Source organism: Vidua chalybeata, chromosome 1, assembly GCF_026979565.1.
Source record: "Vidua chalybeata isolate OUT-0048 chromosome 1, bVidCha1 merged haplotype, whole genome shotgun sequence".
NCBI lineage: Eukaryota > Metazoa > Chordata > Aves > Passeriformes > Viduidae > Vidua > Vidua chalybeata.
The window spans coordinates 560626-577029 of NC_071530.1; the positions used below are offsets into that span (position 1 = coordinate 560626).

Sequence of the window (16404 nt, forward strand, 5' to 3'; positions counted from 1 at the left end):
ACACGGGACAGGGGCGCGGGGACACGGGGGGTTGAGCGTGACCGGCACCCGCTGTCCCGCCACATCCGTGTCCCCGCGCCCCGGGCCGGATCCCGGATGTCCCATGCCATTCCCTTCTCCCAGGAAACGGGGAGATGTCACCCTGGTGTCACCATGCCCCCCCCCCCCCCAGCCGCCAGCTGTGCCCAATCGGCGTCACCACAGCTGGTGGCACTTCTGGGGACTTTCCATAAATCCCGGAGCCGCTGGGCAGCGCCAGAGCCGGGGCTGGTGAGTGGCACTGGGGTGGGTGACACTGGGGTGGGTGACACTGGGGTGGGTGACACTGGGGTGACCCCGTGGGACCCTCTGGCCACGGGGACAGCCCGGGAATTGTGACAATGGAGGATCCCACTTTTCCAGGAAATCCGGGATCCGACATGGCCGCAGCGGCGTGGCCGGGGGTCGCTGGGGGGGTCGTGGCCATCGCCGTGCTGTGGGTGACAGCCGTGGGGGCAGCCACAGGGTGAGGGACTGGGAATGGGGGATGGCAGTGGGGAATTGGAGTGGGAATGGGGACTGGGAATGGGGGATGGGACTGGGGAATTGGAGTGGGAATGGGGACTGGGGGATGGGGGATGGGACTGGGGAATTGGAGTGGGAATGGGGACTGGGGGATGGGGGATGGGGACGGGGGAATAGGAATGGGAACGGGGAACAGGGAATGGAGAATGGGAATGGGACTGGGAATGGGGGATGGGAATGGGAATGAGGATGGGGAATGGAAATGGGACTGGGAATGGGGACTGGGAATGGGGGATGGGGACTGGGGAATGGGAATGAGAACGGGGAATGGAGAATGGGAATGGGACTGGGAATGGGGGATGGGAATGGGGAATGGGAACGAGGGATGGGACTGGGAATGGGGGATGGGAGTGGGGAATTGGAGTGGGAATGGGGAATGGGAATGGGAATGGGAACGGGGAATGGAGAATGGGAATGGGGACTGGGAATGGGGGATGGGAATGGGAACAGGGAATGGAGGATAGGAATGGGACTGGGAATGGGGGATGGGAATGGGGACTGGGAATGGGGGAGGGGGGATGGGAATGGGGAATGGAGAATGGGAATGGGGTCGGGGAATGGAGGATGGGAATGGGGGATGGGGACTGGGGAATGGGAATGGGAACGGGGAATGGAGAATGGGAATGGGACTGGGAATCGGGGATGGGAATGGGAATGAGGATGGAGAATGGGGTATGGGAATGAGGAATGAGAATGGGAACAAGGAATGGGGAATGGGAATGGGGGATGGAGAATGGGGACTGGGAATGGGTTTGGGAGCTGGGAAAGAGAACTGGGAACTGGGGGTATGAAATGGAGATCAGGGGCTGGAACTGGGAATGGGAGTTGGGAGCTGGGAAAGAGAACTGGGAACTGGGGGTATGAAATGGAGATCAGGGGCTGGAACTGGGAATGGGAGTTGGGAGCCGGGAATGGGTGGCAGGAGCAGGGGTGGGAGCTGGGGTGGGTGCCAGAAGCCAGGATGGATCCCTGGTGGGTGCTCACATGGAGGCTGGGAGCTGGGACGTGTGCCCGGAGTGGGGATGGATGGGGCGGTGCCAGATGGGAGCTGGGATGGCTCTGGGATTGTGCTGGGTCCCGGGGGGATCCCGGGCGGATCTCGGGCAGATCCCGAGCGGTTCCCGGGCGGATCCCGGGCGGATCCCGGGCGGATCCCGGGCGGATGCCGTGGCTGCCCGCAGGCGCTGGTGCGAGCGGACGCTGCTGGTGACGGAGCAGGAGGAGGTGACGCCGCGGCGCGAGGCCGCGGTGCCGTGTCCCAGTTTGTACCAGTACAGCCTGGCCGGGTGGCGGCTGGACCGGGACCGCACGCGCCGGGAACGCGAGAACTCCCCCGGGGACACCGGCACCGACCCCGCCCTCTGCTACATCTACCGGTGAGCCCGGGGGGACGTGGCGCGGGGTGGCTCCGGGGGACGCTGGGTGACACTGGGCTGTCCCCACAGCCCCCCGCAGATGCAGCCGGTGGTCCGGAACCGCACGGAGCGTGGCTGCTGTCCCGGCTGGAGCGGCGCCCGCTGCACTGAGGGTGAGGGGGGACACGGGGGTGGCACCTGGGGACATCCCCGCTGTGCCATTCCCACCGGGAGCTGGGATGGGCACCATTGCCACCGTGTCATTCATTCCCAGCGAGGTGTGCTGGGAACAGGGCTGGGTGCCAGGACGGGAGCTGGGATGGGATCTGGGATGGGAACTGGGAGCTGGGACTGGTGCTAGGATGGGAACTGGGAGCTGGGATGGGATCTGGGATGGGAACTGGGAGCTGGGACTGGTGCTAGGATGGGAACTGGGAGCTGGGATGGGAACTGGGAGCTGGGACTGGTGCTAGGATGGGAACTGGGAGCCAGGATGGGAACTGGGAGCTGGGATGGGAACTGGGAGCTGGGACTGGTGCTAGGATGGGAACTGGGAGCCAGGATGGGAACTGGGAGCTGGGACCGGTGCTAGGATGGGAACTGGGAGCCAGGATGGGAACTGGGAGCCAGGATGGGAACTGGGAGCTGGGACCGGTGCTAGGATGGGAACTGGGAGCTGGGATGGGAACTGGGAGCCAGGATGGGAACTGGGAGCTGGGACTGGTGCTAGGATGGGAACTGGGAGCTGGGATGGGAACTGAGAGCCGGGATGGGAACTGGGAGCTGGGACTGGTGCTAGGATGGGAACTGGGTGCTGGGACAGGGAGCCGGGATGGGAACTGGGAGTCAGGATGGGAGCTGGGATGAGCGTCATTCCCACCACGTCATTCCCGGTGTGACACCCGCACTGTGGCACTCCCACTGGGGGCTGGGATGGGTGCTGGGGCGTGTGCCACCCCCTGTGCCCCTCGGTGTCACCCACTGTCCCCATCCCACAGGCCCCGGCTCCCTGGGCCGCTGTTTCAGCGCGTGGCAGTGCCAGGACAGCGCCGGCGGCCACAACGGCAGCGCCATGAGCCGCGCCGAGTGCTGCCAGCACCCCTGGGGACACAGCTGGCGCCGCGGGGACACCGGGGACGCCGGGGGGCCCTGCCTGCCCTGCACCCGCCTGCCCCTGGGCGGGGACGGGGGCTCCCCGCGCCACCGCAGCCCCCCGGCCACGTGCCAGGCCTGGGCCGGGACGCGCTTCCGCACCTTCGACGGGCGGCACTTCGGCTTCGCCGGGAGCTGCCGGTACAGCCTGGCCACGGCCACCGACGGCACCTGGGACGTCACCATCGGCCTGGGACACCCCCGGGTACCCGAGACGGGCAGGAGGGCACGGGGAGGGGGCACTCAAAGTCACTGCCAGCGTGCAGTGGGGTTGGGATGGGTGTCGGGAGCAGGGATGGGTGACAGCGCCTGGGGTGTCACCATCAGACACCCAGACCCTGGGGGAGGGGGGACAGGATGGGTCACCTGGGGTCACTGGTGCTGTTCCCAGAGCAGGAATGGGGCTGGGAGCTGTGGTGGGTGATGGGGTGGGAACCAACAGGATGGGAGCTGCAATGGGTTTTGGGGGCTGGGATGGCACACCCATGGGTCCATCCCTGGCCACCGTGGCACACCTGAGTGTCCCATCCCCATCTTCGCTGTCCCTGGCACACCTGAGTGTCCCAGTGCCACCCCCACTGCCCCAGGTGCTGCACATGACCTTCGGGACGGACACGGTGGTGGCCGAGGGACGGAACGTGTCGGTGAACGGGGCGGCAGTGCCGGAGGGACGCCCCTACCTGCACAAAGGTGAGGTGCCCAAGGCCACCAGCCCGGGGCAGGGTGAGGACGAGCCCCCAGTACCATCAGGAAGCACCAGGACACGGTGATCAACCAGCTGCCACCAGAATCCCTGTCCCCAGCCTGCCCCCATCCCGCCCCATCCCCTCGCAGGGCTCGGTGTCACCTGGCCGGGTGACTGGGTGGCCGTGGCCAGCAGCCTGGGTGTGCGGGTGGCCTGGGACAGCGACCTGGCAGTGACAGTGACAGCGGAGCCCGAACTGCGCGGTGGCACCTGGGGGCTCTGTGGCACCTACACCGACGACCCCGCAGGTGAGTTCCACACGCCCGGCGCCACCCCCACCCCACCTGGGGGGCCGGGGGACGCCCCACGTGCCCCCACCCTACCTGTCCCCCCAGACGACTTCGTGCGCCCTGACGGGGACATCGCTGCCGTCGCCGCCGCCTTTGGCAACGCCTGGAAGGTGCCGGTGGCTGGCACGGAGGTACCTGAGGGGCCACGGTGACACCCCGTGCCCATTTGGGGGTCCCCGGGCGCCACCCCCGCGCTGAGGGACCCCCAACTCAGCCCCCGTGCAGGGACGTGCCGGAGGGTGGCACCAGGTGTGGCCCAGGTGAGCTGGCACCGGCGGTGGCCACGTGTGGGCAGCTGCTGGCCCAGCCCTTCCGGCAGTGCCACGGCGAGGTCAGTGGCACCAGGGGGCCCCGGGGGGCTTGGGGTGTCCCAGGGGGTCTCGGTGGGTCTTGGGGGTGTCCTGAAGGGTTCTGGAATGTCCTGGGGGACCCGTGTGGTCCCAGGGCTGTCCCGGGAAGTACCGGGAGGCTCCCGGGAGTTCCAGGAGATCCCAGAGTTGTTCTGGGATGTCCTGGGGGCTCTCAGGGGCCTCTGGGGGGGGTCCCAGGAGATTTCAGAGAGTCCTGGGGAGTCTTGGAACTCCCTGGGGGGTTCTGCAAGATCCCAGGGCGTCAAGGGGGACAGGAGTCCTGGGGATTCCGGGCGGTCCGGGAAGGTTTGGGAAATTCCAGGGGGTTCATCCGGAGGGAGGTCCTGGGGTCTCCTGGGGAGTCTTGGAGGGTTCTCATTGCTGCTCCCCCCACCCCAGGTGGACCCCAGTGGGTTCTATGCAGCGTGTGTGGCACTGCTGTGCGGGGACGGGGACCCCGTGTCACCGCCCGGTCCCCTGCCATCCCCCGGTCCCCTGCCATCCCCCGGTCCCCTGCCACCCCCCGGTCCCCTGCCACCCCCCGGGCCCCCGCCCCCCGCCGCCTGCGACACCTTCGCCGCCTACGCCCGGGAGTGCTCCCGCCGCCAGGTCGATGTCCCCTGGCGCCATCCCGGCTTCTGCGGTAGGACTTGGGGTGTCCCCTCCCCGGCCCCTCCCCGCGGTGCCGCCGGTGCCACCGCGGTGTCGCCTCTCCGCAGAGCGCCGCTGCGACGCGGGGCAGCGCTTCTCCGACTGCGTGTCCCTGTGCCCGGTCACCTGTGTCACCGCGGGCAGCGCCGAGCAGGGGACCTGCCACCGCCACTGCCACGGCGGCTGCGAGTGCGGCCCGGGGCTGGCCCGGGACGGGGCGAGCTGTGTCCCCCCGGCCGCCTGCCCCTGCCACCACCGGCGACAGCGCTACGAGCCCGGCCAGAGCATCCGCCAGCGCTGCAACCGCTGGTGGGTGGCACCGCGGTGACAGCGGTGGCACCGGGCTGGCACCCACTGGGGAGGACCCCGCTGATGGGCAGCCCCAGGGTCCCCTGTGGCGTGTCCCCCCACCCCAGTCCTGGTGTCCTCCATGATGTCCCCTCACCCCGGGGTCCCTGTAGAGTGTCCCCCTTCATCCCAGGTTCCCTGTGACGTCCCCTACTGTCCCAGTGTCCCCTGCCACGTGTCCCCCAGCCTGGAGTCCCCCGCGTGTCCCCGCATTACGCCGGGGTCCCTGCAGTGTCCCTCCCCGCTGACTGGTGTCCCCGGTGTCCCCAGCACGTGCGAGGGTGGCCGCTGGCGCTGTGACCAGCAGCGGTGCCCGGCCGAGTGCGCGGTGCTGGGGGGACGTCACTTTGTCACCTTCGACCGCCGCCGCTTCTCCCTGCCGGCCACCTGCGCCCACACCCTGGTGGAGGTGAGGGGACACGGGGGACACCGCGAGTGGCCGAGTAGTGACGAGGCCGTGCTCTGGTAGTGGCCATGGTGACGGGGTGGTGGCCATGGTGGCCATGGTGGTGGCTGTGGGGTGGTGGCCGCGGTGGCCGTGGTGGCCGGGGGCTGTCACCGTGTCTCTGCCCCCAGGACTTCGTGGCGGGGCGGCTGCTGATCACAGCCGAGCACGAGCCCTGTGACAGCCACCGGCCCCTCGGCTGTCCCCGCAGCCTCACTGTCACCACCAGCCGCACCACGGCCCGGCTCCACGGCACAGGTGACACACCTGGACAGGACAGGGACCGAGACCGGGAGCGGGACTGGGATCATCCCCACACCCTGGTGGTGCTGTGGCAGCCGTCCCAGTGCCTGTCCCCAGTGTCCCTGTGGCAGCGGGTCTCATCCCTGTGCCCATCCCCCCTGTCCCCACGGCGGTGGGTGACATCCCAGTGCCCGTTCAAAGTCTCCGTGGCGGCGGGAGCCACTCCTGTGCCTGCCCCGGACGTTCCCACGGCGATGGGTCCCATCCCGGTGGCCACCGCATGGAGCCACTGCTGTCGCCCTCAGGGGAGGTGACAGTGGCCGGGCGGGAGGTGACGCTGCCCTTCTCCGGTGCCGAGCTGAGCATCCGCCGCGCATCCTCGGCCTTCCTGCACCTGCAGCTGCCCGATGCCCACCTGCTCTGGGGCCTGGGGACCCCCGACACCTTCATCACCCTCCAGCCCGCCATGGCCGGCACGGTGAGTGGGACCCCCGGGACCCGCGGGATGCCCCAGCGGGACGGAGCCTCTCGGATGAGGCGCTGCCCGCTCCGGGATGGAGCCGCTGGGATGAGGCTCTGCCGGGCTCCGGGATGGAGCCGCTGGGATCAGGCTCTGCCGGGCTCCGGGAGCCGCTGGGATCAGGCTCTGCCGGGCTCCGGGAGCCGCTGGGATCAGGCTCTGCGAGCTCTGCCCTGCTCCGGGCAGGTGCGGGGGCTCTGCGGGACCTTCAACGGGGACCAGCGTGACGAATTCACGACGCCGGAGGGGGACGTGGAGCCGGGAGTCGCCGCCTTCGCCAACGCCTTCCGGGCGGCCGGAGCCTGCCCGGCGCTGGGCCCCGGCATTCCCGATCCCTGCGACGGCTTCCCCGGGAGCCGGGAGCGCGCCGAGGCCGCCTGCGCCGTGCTCGTGGGGCCGGCCTTCCAGGTGAGGACCCCGCGCGGGGGCGGGCGGGGACAGGTGACACGGCTGTGACAGCGTCCCCTCCGGCACAGCCGTGTCACCGCGTGGTGGATCCGGAGCCGTTCCTGGAGCTGTGCCGCTGGGACGTGTGCGCCTGCCGGGAGCGGGAGCAGGAGCGGTGCCTGTGCCCGGCGCTCGGCGCCTACGGCCGGGAATGCGCCCGGGAGGGGACGGAGCTGGAGTGGAGGAACCGGAGCCTCTGCGGTGGGATGGGATGGAATGGGGATGGGAATTGGGATGGGGATGGGATGGGGATGGGGATGGGATGGGGATGGGAATTGGGATGGGGATGGGATGGGGATGGGATGGGATGGGATGGGAATGGGATGGGATGGGAATGGGGATGGGGATGGGGATGGGGATGGGAATGGGAATGGGGATGGGGATGGGGATGGGGATGGGATGGGATGGGATGGGATGGGATGGGATGGGATGGGGTTGGGAACTGGGATGGGAATGGGGATGGGGATGGGGATGGGAATGGGGATGGGGATGGGGATGGGATGGGATGGGGATGGGGATGGGATGGGAATGGGAATGGGGATGGGGATGGGGATGGGATGGAAATTGGGATAGCGATGGGATGGGGATGGGATGTGTTTGGTACCAGAATGAGGATGGGACAGGACGGGATGGGATGGGGATGGGATGAGGTGACGTCTGCCCCCCCCGGTGACCCCCCCATGTCCCCCCAGACGAGCCGTGTCCCGGGGGGCAGCAGTACCGGGACTGCGGGGGTCCCTGCGGCCGTTCCTGCTCAGAGCCCCCCGGAGCCAGCGACTGTCCCCCTCCGGACACCCTCTGCGTCCCCGGCTGCCGCTGCCCCCCGGGGCTGCTGCTGGCCCAGGGGGGCCAGTGTGTCCCCCCTGCCGCCTGCCCGTGTCCCCGCGGCGCCCGCCTGTACCCGCCCGGCGCCCGCATCCGCCGCGGCTGCCAGGCCTGGTGGGTGCAGGGGGAAATTTGGGCGTCGCGGGGAGGTTTGGGGTGCTGGAGGGTCACCCACAGGACGGGGGTCACCCAGGCAGAATGTGGCGGTGATGGTGACACTTGATGAAAACCCCTCCAGCCCGGTGTGACGCCCCACGGGACGGAGGGGCTTTTGTCCCGTGTCCCACCGTGGGGACAGCGACGGGGCCGCGGCACAACCGGGGAGCGGGGGGGGACCCCAGTTCGGGGCCCTCAGTGGGATGGGGGTTCCCGGGGGATGCGGGTGCAGGGGACCAGTGGGATTTGGGTGCTGGGAGATGAGAATGGGGGTGCAGAGACTCCGTTGGGCGGGGGGGGCTCAGCGGGATTTGGGGGGATGAGGGGTGGGGATGGGGACATGGGGACCGCGCATGGGGGTCTCAGCAGAATGTGGGGGCTGGAGCTTGGGGCACCGCGATGAGGGGGGCTCGGGGGCTTGGAGGGTGCTGGAGATAGAGGTGGGGACCCCGGCGGGGGGGGGGGGGGGTTCGGTGGGATTTGGGTTCTGGAGTTTGGGGCGGTGGGACCCTGCCGTGGGGTCTCAGACGGACTGGGGTCCCTCCCGCCCCCCGGCAGTGTGTGCGCAGGGGGGTCGTGGCGCTGCGCCCCCGCCCCGTGTCCCCCCGCCCCGCGCTGTCCCCCGGGGCTGCTGCACGCGCCGGGGTCCTGCCTGCGCCGCTGCGACCCCGCCGAGCCCTCCGGCACCTGCGGCGGCCCCGCCGACGGCTGCGTGTGTCCCCCCGGCACCCTGTTCCTGGTGGGTGACACCCCCGGCGGGATGGGCACGTGGGACTCCCCCCGAGCCCCCCTCACCGCGCTCCGGTGGCAGGGCGGGCGCTGCGTGTCACCGGACGAGTGTCCCTGTCACCACGGCGGGCAGCTGTACCCGCCCAACGCCACCATCGCCCGCGACTGCAACACCTGGTGGGACCCCCGGACACCCCAGGCCCTCGGAGACACCCTCAGCCCCCTGCCAGCCCCCGCGGTGGCACCGAGCCTGTCCCCGCAGCGTGTGCCAGGGACAGCGGTGGCACTGCGGGCGCGAGGAGTGCGCGGGGACCTGCGTGGCCACGGGGGACCCCCACTATGTCACCTTCGATGGCCGCGCCTTCACCTTCGCGGGGGACTGCGAGTACCTGCTGGCGCGCGAGGCCACCGGGCTCTTCGCTGTCACCGCCGAGAACGTCCCCTGCGGCGCCAGCGGCGTCACCTGCACCAAGTCCGTGGTGGTGGCCATGGGGAACACCGTGGTGCACATGCTGCGGGGTGAGAGGGGACACGGGGGACACGGGGGACACGGGGGACACCGTGGGGCACATGCTGCGGGGTGAGAGGGGACACGGGGGACACGGGGGACACGGGGGACACCGTGGGGCACATGCTGCGGGGTGAGAGGGGACACGGGGGACACGGGGGACACGGGGGACACCGTGGGGCACATGCTGCGGGGTGAGAGGGGACACGGGGGACACGGGGGACACCGTGGGGCACATGCTGCGGGGTGAGAGGGGACACGGGGGACACGGGGGACACCGTGGGGCACATGCTGCGGGGTGAGAGGGGACACGGGGGACACGGGGGACACCGTGGGGCACATGCTGCGGGGTGAGAGGGGACACGGGGGACACGGGGGACACGGGGGACACCGTGGGGCACATGCTGCGGGGTGAGAGGGGACACGGGGGACACGGGGGACACGGGGGACACCGTGGGGCACATGCTGCGGGGTGAGAGGGGACACGGGGGACATGGAGAGGACACGGGGACCTGTGGGTGTTACATCCTGGCTCGGTCGCGGTAGGGTGGGGGCTGCAGGGGGTGGGGACCCGAGGGGACACGGGGGATACACGGGAGGTCATGGGGGGACACGGAGGGAGACGGGGAAGTGGCGGGGTGACCCAAAGTGACACCCCAGCCCCGTCGCGGCAGTGTGGGGGGGGGAACATGAGGGGACACGGGGGGATGTGGGGGGACACGTGGGGGTGACCCTCGGTGCCGCGCCGGCAGGGCGAGAGGTGACAGTGAACGGGGTGGCCGTGCGACCCCCCAAGGTGTTCGGGGGGTCGGGGCTGGCGCTGCAGCGCGCGGGGCTCTTCCTGCTGCTCCTCACGCGCCTGGGGGTGGCCGTGCTGTGGGACGGAGGTGAGACCCCGGGGGGACACGGGGGGACACGGGGGTCCCTGGGGAGTCCCTGGGGGTGGCCGTGCTGTGGGACGGAGGTGAGACCCCAGAGAGACACGGGTGGGGGTCCCCAGTACTGGGGGCTGTGGGGGATCCCTGGCGCTGGTGGTGCCATGGCGGTGTCACCATGGCGGGGTCCCTGGTGCCACCGCGGGGGTGGGGGGTCACCATGGCGCGGGGTCCCTGGTGCCGCATGGGGTCCGCAGTGCCGGTGGCACCACGGAAGGGTGACCGCGGGGGTGCCGTCGGTCCCGCGGGGGGTCCCGGGCGCCATGGGTGGCACCGCTGCCACCCGCGGTGCCCGCAGGGACCCGCGTGTACGTGCGCGTGTCCCCGCGGCTGCGCGGCCGCCTGGCCGGGCTCTGCGGGAACTTCGACGGCGACGCCGAGAACGATTTCGGGAGCCGGGACGGGGCCCTCGAGGCGACCCCCGAGATCTTCGGGGACTCCTGGCGCCTCAGCCCGCTCTGCCCCGAGGCCGACGGCCACCGCCCGCACCCCTGCGATGTACGGGGACCGGGGGACGGGGGGGGACGGTGGTGACACGGGGAGACGTGGGGGATTGACAGGGGTGCACGGGAAGTGGATGGGGACACCGCGGGACACGGGGAGACACAGGGGGACACAGGGCATAGACAGGGGGACACGGGCGGCTGGCAGGGGGACTCGGGGAGCTGGCAGGGGGACTCTGGAGGACACAAGAGTTGGCAGGGGGACGTTGGGGGTTACAAAAGAACATGTGGCACTGATGGTCCAGATCAGCGAGGGAGTCAAATCCCAGAGGGAGGAGGATGAGGAGGTGCCTTAGCCTCGGCTGAAATCCCCCGGCAGTCTCATTCCCGGCACCTCGGCTGTGCCGACCCCTGCGATCTCCGCAAAATTTACCTGAACCGGGACAATGGGGGGACGCGGAGTCAGTGGGGGCCCGGCTGGGGACACTCGGGGGGTCTGACGGGGTGTCCCCTCCAGGACAGCCCCCAGCGCTCGGCCTGGGCGCGGGGCCGCTGCGGGGTCCTGCGGCACCAGCTCTTCGCCCCCTGCCACGACCTGGTGCCCCCCCAGCGCTTCTACGAGTGGTGCCTGTTCGACGCCTGCGGGTGAGTTTGGGGGGCTCGGGGGCTCCCCACGCCCCACGGAGGGTCCCCGGGTGTGGGCCCAGTCCCACGGCGCGTGCCCCAGGTGCGACAGCGGCGGGGACTGCGAGTGCCTGTGCACGGCGCTCGCCGCCTACGCCGAGGAGTGCGGCCGGCGGGGGAGACCCCTGCGCTGGCGGAGCCAGGGGCTGTGCCGTGAGTCCGGGGCCTGGGGGGGGCCGGGGGCACCGGGGGCGACCAGGGGTCCCGGGGGCCCCGGGGGGCTGGGGGACGGGTGGGAGGGGTCCCATCCTGCCCCTGCGCTGGAGGAGCCGGGGCTGTGCCGTGAGTCTGGGGGGGCTCGGGAGAGCACAGGAGGGCCCGGGGGGAGCCCGGGGACACGGGGGGGTTCGGGCTGAGCCCCCGGTGGGATGTGCCGGGATGGGGGCCGGGCAATGGGTCTGGGGGTGCAGGAGCCCCCATAGGGGCCATGGCGCAGGGGGGGGGGTCCCCCGTGGGGCTGTGGGACTGAGGGGGGCGCAAGAGCCTCGCGTGGTGTTTCGGGGGTCCCAGGCTGTGGAATGGGGGGGTTCCAGCCCCCCTAACCCCCCCAATCTCTGCAGCCCTGCAGTGCGAGGGGGGGCAGGAGTACAGCCCCTGCGGCCCCCCCTGCCCCCCCACCTGCCGCGACCTCGGCCGCGACCCCCCCGAGCTCTGCGGGGCCCTGGGGTGTCTCGAGGGCTGTTTCTGCCCCCCCGGGCGGGTCCTGCACGGTGAGGGGGGGGCTACAGCGCGGGGAGGGGGCTCTGGGGGACAGAAGAGGTTTGGGGGGGGCTGGGGGGAGGGAGGTGGCTGGGCAGGGATTTGGGTGGGGGACTGGGGGTCCGGGACGGGCTGGGAGGTCACGGTGCCACCCCTGTGCCCCCCCCCACAGACGGGCTGTGCGTGGACCCCCCCGCCTGCCCCTGCTTTTGGGACGGCTTCGCCTTCCCGGCCGGGGCCACCGTGACCCAGGGCTGCAGCAACTGGTGAGGAACTGGTGGATACTGGGATCCCGGGGTGCGACGTGCTGGGGTCCCGGGACACCGGGACACTGAGGACACTGAGGACACCGGGACACCGGGGACACCGGGGCACTGAGGGACCAGGACATGGGGACACAGAGACACCGGGGAAATGGGATACTGGGGGACGGGGATCCCAGGACATCGGGACACCAGGACTCGGAGACACTGGGATTTGGGACACTGGGACCCCTGGACACCAGGACCGCAGGACACCGGGACACGGCACCCCCCGGCCCCTTGTGAGTCCCGCCTGCCTCCCGCCTCCAGCACGTGCCTCGAGGGGCGCTGGCAGTGCCCCCCGACCGCGTCCCCGTGTCCCGCCGCCCCCGGCTGCGCCCCGTGGGAGTTCCGGTGCCGGGGCGGGGGTCTCTGCGTGCCGGGAGCGTGGCTCTGCGACAACGAGGACGACTGCGGGGACGGCTCGGACGAGCTGTGCGACCCCCCCTGCGCCCCCCACCAGCCCCGCTGCCCCGGCGGGCGCTGCCTGCCCTGGGGGGCCCGGTGCGACGGTGTCACCCACTGCCCCGACGGCTGGGACGAGGCGGGGTGTCCGCCCCGGGCCTGCGCCCCCCCCGAGTTCGCCTGTGCCGGGGGTCGCTGCCTCCCCCCGGCGCGGGTCTGCGACGGGCGGCTCGATTGTCCCCCCGGGGACGACTCGGACGAGGCGGGTGAGTGAGCACGGGGGGCTCGGGGGACCCTGGGAATGGGGGGCTGCAGGGAGTTTTGGGGTCCTGGGGAACTAGAGAGCCCTGCAGGCCTTGAGGTTTGTGCCCCACACTGAGGGTCCCTGAGCCCCCCAGCCCTGGGGGTCTGTGCCCCACACTGAGGGTCCCTGAGCTCCCCAACCTTGGGGGTCTGTGCCCTACATTGAGCATTCCTGAGCCCCCCAACCCTACGGGTCTGTGCCCCGCAGTGGGGTCCCTGAGCCCCCCAGCCCTGCGGGTCTGTGCCCCACGCTGAGGGTTCCTGAGCTCCCCAACCTTGGGGGTCTGTGCCCCACATTGAGCATTCCTGAGCCCCCCAGCCCTGCGGGTCTGTGGCCCCCCGCGGCATCTGGAGGTCCCGGGGATGGCGCTGCTCGGGAGTCCCCGAGAGGCAGAGAACCTCCTGTGCCCCGTGCGGCGCCAGTGCCCCAGGTCGGGATGTCCGTGCCCACCTGGGGGTCCCGTCCGCGCAGGCTGCGCCCCCCGGTGCGGGCCGGGGCAGTTCAGGTGCGGGGGGGGCAGGTGCGTCCCCTACCCCCACCGCTGCGACGGCCGCGACGACTGCGGGGACGGGAGCGACGAGAGCGGCTGCGCCTGCCCCGAGGGGCACCTGCCGTGCCCCGGGGGGGGCTGCCAGCCCCCCGCCGCGCTCTGCGACGGCCGCCGCCACTGCGCCGACGGCGCCGACGAGGCCAACTGCCCCGGTGAGGGGCGCGGGGGGACAGCCGCTCCGGGACCGCCCCCCTGGGCCCACCCCGACCCCTCTGCCCTGGCACCGTCCCACCGGGATCCCCCGCCCGCGACCCTTCACCCTGGGAACCCCCACCTGGGGACCACCCCCATCCGCCCCGAGAGGCTCCCGATCCAGGGACTCCCCCCCCCGCCCCGGCATCGCCCCCTCTGGGGACCCCACCCTCACCCAGGAGCCCCTCTGGGACCACCTCCCACCCTGGGACCCCCTCCCTTTGGACATCACTCCCCCACGGCGGCGGTGTCACCGCTGTCCCCGTGTCCCCAGCGCGGGCCACCTGCGCCCCCGGGACCGTCCCCTGTCCCGACGGCTCCTGCGTGCCGGAGGTCGCCGTGTGCGACGGCGCTCGCGACTGTCGCGACGGCTGGGACGAGAGTCCTGCGGGGTGCGCGGTGGCGCTGCCCCCCGCGCCGCTGTCACCTGTCACCGCTGTCACCGCCGCTGTCACCGCTGTCACTCGCATTGTCGCCGACGCTGTCACCGCCGACACCGTCATCGCGGTCACCAGCGCCATCGGCAGCGGCACCGCCACCGGCACTGTCGCGAGCGCTGTCACTGTCAGTGACGCTGACGCTATCGCCGACACCGCTACTGTCACCGCCGCTGTCGCCGACACTGTCCCCGTCACCGCCACTGTCCCCGGCGCTGCCAACGCCTCGGCAGCGCCCTGCCCGCCCCGGTCCCTGCGCTGCGACAGCGGCGGGTGCGTCCCGCGGGGGTGGCGCTGCGATGGCGACAGCGACTGTCCCGATGGCAGCGACGAGGGGGGCTGCGACCCCCCGTGCGCCCCCGGCCACCTGCCCTGCGACCCCCCCTGCGACCCCGGCCACGGCCCCTGCGCCCCCGCCTGCGTCCCCCCCCGCCGCCTCTGCGACGGCGTCCCCGACTGTCGCGACAGCGCCGATGAGAGCCCCCAGCTCTGCGGTGAGACCCCCGGCACCCGTCTCTGGGGACATCTGCGGGGGGGGAGGTCTGGGAGCGCCCCCCGTGTCGCCTCCTGGGGACCCGAGGGTCGAGGGGTGCGACCTCCGGGGTCCCCCCGGGAGGGAACGGGAAACTCAGCGGGGAGGGGATCCCACCGGGGAGGGCTTGGCCGCGGGTACCCCCCCCCCAGCCACACCCCCCGACCCCCAGGACCCCCCTGAGTCCCCTCTGTCCCCTGGGGACCCCTCAGAGCCGTCCTGCCCCCCCCCAGAGCCCCCCGGCCCCGGGAGCAGCCCGCGGGGTCCCTGCGCAGAGTTCGACTGCGGGGACGGGGAATGTGTCACCTTCCATCAGGTAACGGGGGGCCAAGGGGGACCGCCACCCGCCCGGGCCACCGCGGGTCCCCCACCCCCTCCCGGTGCTGCCATGGAGCCCCCGCGGTGTCCCCGATCCCACCTGCTGTCACCCCCGTGTCCCAGCGTGTCCCCGACCCCTTTCCAGGGACACCCAGGTGTCCCCTGTCCCCTCCCGGTGCCACACCCGCTGTCCCCTGGCCCCTCCCGATGCCCTCTGACCCCCCCTCCCGGTGTCCCTGACTCCCCTCACCCCCTCCCGCTGTCACCCCGGTGTCCCGGCGCCCCACGACTCCGTGTCAGGGCCACTTTAGTGTCCCCCAGCTCCCTCCAGGTGTCCCCTCCTTGACTTCCCCGTGTCCCCGCCGTGTCCCCGCCGTGTCCCCGCACCAGCCCCTCGCGCCGCGGTGTCCCGCAGGTGTGTGACGGGCTGCGGGACTGCGGCTCGGCTGGGGACGAGCGGGGCTGCGGCCTCTGGGGGCCCTGGGGGCCCTGGGGGTCCTGCAGCCGCCCCTGCGGGCCCGGGGGGCAGCGCCGCGCTCGGGGGTGTCACCAGCGCCACCCCGGGCTGCTCCGGAGCTGCCGGGGGCCGCGCGAGCAGGAGAGACCCTGCTTCCACCGGGCCTGCCCGGGTGAGCGCGGGGGGACCCCGGGGCTTGGGGGGGCCCGGGGAGTCCGGAGGGTCTGGGGGGGTCGGGTGGTGTTGGGGTGCCGCGGGCAGCGCGGGTAGGGGCAACCCCGATACCGCCACGTCTGCCCAGGGAAGTGAGGGGGGGCCTGGGGGGACCCCGGGGGAGTTGGGGGTCTCATGGGGTACCTGAGGGATTTGGGGGTCCCCACGGTTCAGGCTGCCCGGGGGGGGGTTCGGGGACCCCACAGTCCGAGGGGTTTGGGGGTCCTGAGGTCCCCCTTAACTCGCCCCCCCCCCCGCAGTGGACGGCGCGTGGGGCCCGTGGGGGCCCTGGTCCGACTGCCCGGGGGGCTGCGGGGGGGTCCGGCTGCGCAGGAGGGGGTGCCAGCCCCCCCAGAACGGCGGCCGCGCCTGCGAGGAGCTGCGCGGGGGGAGCCCCGGAGCCCTGGAGATGGGTGGGTGCGGGGGGGGGGGCTCGGAAGGGGGTCTGGGGGCGTGGGGTCCGATGGGATGAGGGGGGCCCATGGGGCGGGGGGCTCGGACTGGGGCTCTGGGGGCGGGGGCCCAATGGGGTGGGGGGTCCCGGTGGGTTCCGTTCCAGGGGCAGACGAGCCCCACAGAGTGGGGGGCGCTCGGCGGGTGGGGGT

General features: G+C 71.9%; 1 protein-coding gene across 1 annotated transcript in view; it reads left to right on the forward strand.

Moving 5' to 3' along the window:
• Nucleotides 1-419: 419 nt before the first annotated feature.
• Nucleotides 420-16404, forward strand: part of LOC128792434 (SCO-spondin-like) — a 29432-nt gene continuing 13447 nt past the window's right edge. Inside the window, exons 1-32 of the mRNA XM_053950867.1 lie at nucleotides 420-505; nucleotides 1746-1940; nucleotides 2010-2092; nucleotides 2918-3276; nucleotides 3659-3761; nucleotides 3906-4064; nucleotides 4152-4237; nucleotides 4321-4437; nucleotides 4856-5099; nucleotides 5176-5416; nucleotides 5726-5864; nucleotides 6032-6158; nucleotides 6449-6621; nucleotides 6850-7071; nucleotides 7140-7311; nucleotides 7803-8049; nucleotides 8650-8830; nucleotides 8903-8997; nucleotides 9083-9339; nucleotides 10081-10215; nucleotides 10562-10761; nucleotides 11224-11351; nucleotides 11434-11543; nucleotides 11951-12100; nucleotides 12262-12355; nucleotides 12662-13062; nucleotides 13572-13802; nucleotides 14117-14269; nucleotides 14468-14773; nucleotides 15045-15127; nucleotides 15545-15758; nucleotides 16060-16212. Of these exons, the coding sequence (XP_053806842.1) occupies nucleotides 420-505; nucleotides 1746-1940; nucleotides 2010-2092; nucleotides 2918-3276; nucleotides 3659-3761; nucleotides 3906-4064; nucleotides 4152-4237; nucleotides 4321-4437; nucleotides 4856-5099; nucleotides 5176-5416; nucleotides 5726-5864; nucleotides 6032-6158; nucleotides 6449-6621; nucleotides 6850-7071; nucleotides 7140-7311; nucleotides 7803-8049; nucleotides 8650-8830; nucleotides 8903-8997; nucleotides 9083-9339; nucleotides 10081-10215; nucleotides 10562-10761; nucleotides 11224-11351; nucleotides 11434-11543; nucleotides 11951-12100; nucleotides 12262-12355; nucleotides 12662-13062; nucleotides 13572-13802; nucleotides 14117-14269; nucleotides 14468-14773; nucleotides 15045-15127; nucleotides 15545-15758; nucleotides 16060-16212 (5644 nt within the window). The remainder of the gene's footprint in view (nucleotides 506-1745; nucleotides 1941-2009; nucleotides 2093-2917; nucleotides 3277-3658; nucleotides 3762-3905; nucleotides 4065-4151; nucleotides 4238-4320; nucleotides 4438-4855; nucleotides 5100-5175; nucleotides 5417-5725; nucleotides 5865-6031; nucleotides 6159-6448; nucleotides 6622-6849; nucleotides 7072-7139; nucleotides 7312-7802; nucleotides 8050-8649; nucleotides 8831-8902; nucleotides 8998-9082; nucleotides 9340-10080; nucleotides 10216-10561; nucleotides 10762-11223; nucleotides 11352-11433; nucleotides 11544-11950; nucleotides 12101-12261; nucleotides 12356-12661; nucleotides 13063-13571; nucleotides 13803-14116; nucleotides 14270-14467; nucleotides 14774-15044; nucleotides 15128-15544; nucleotides 15759-16059; nucleotides 16213-16404) is intronic.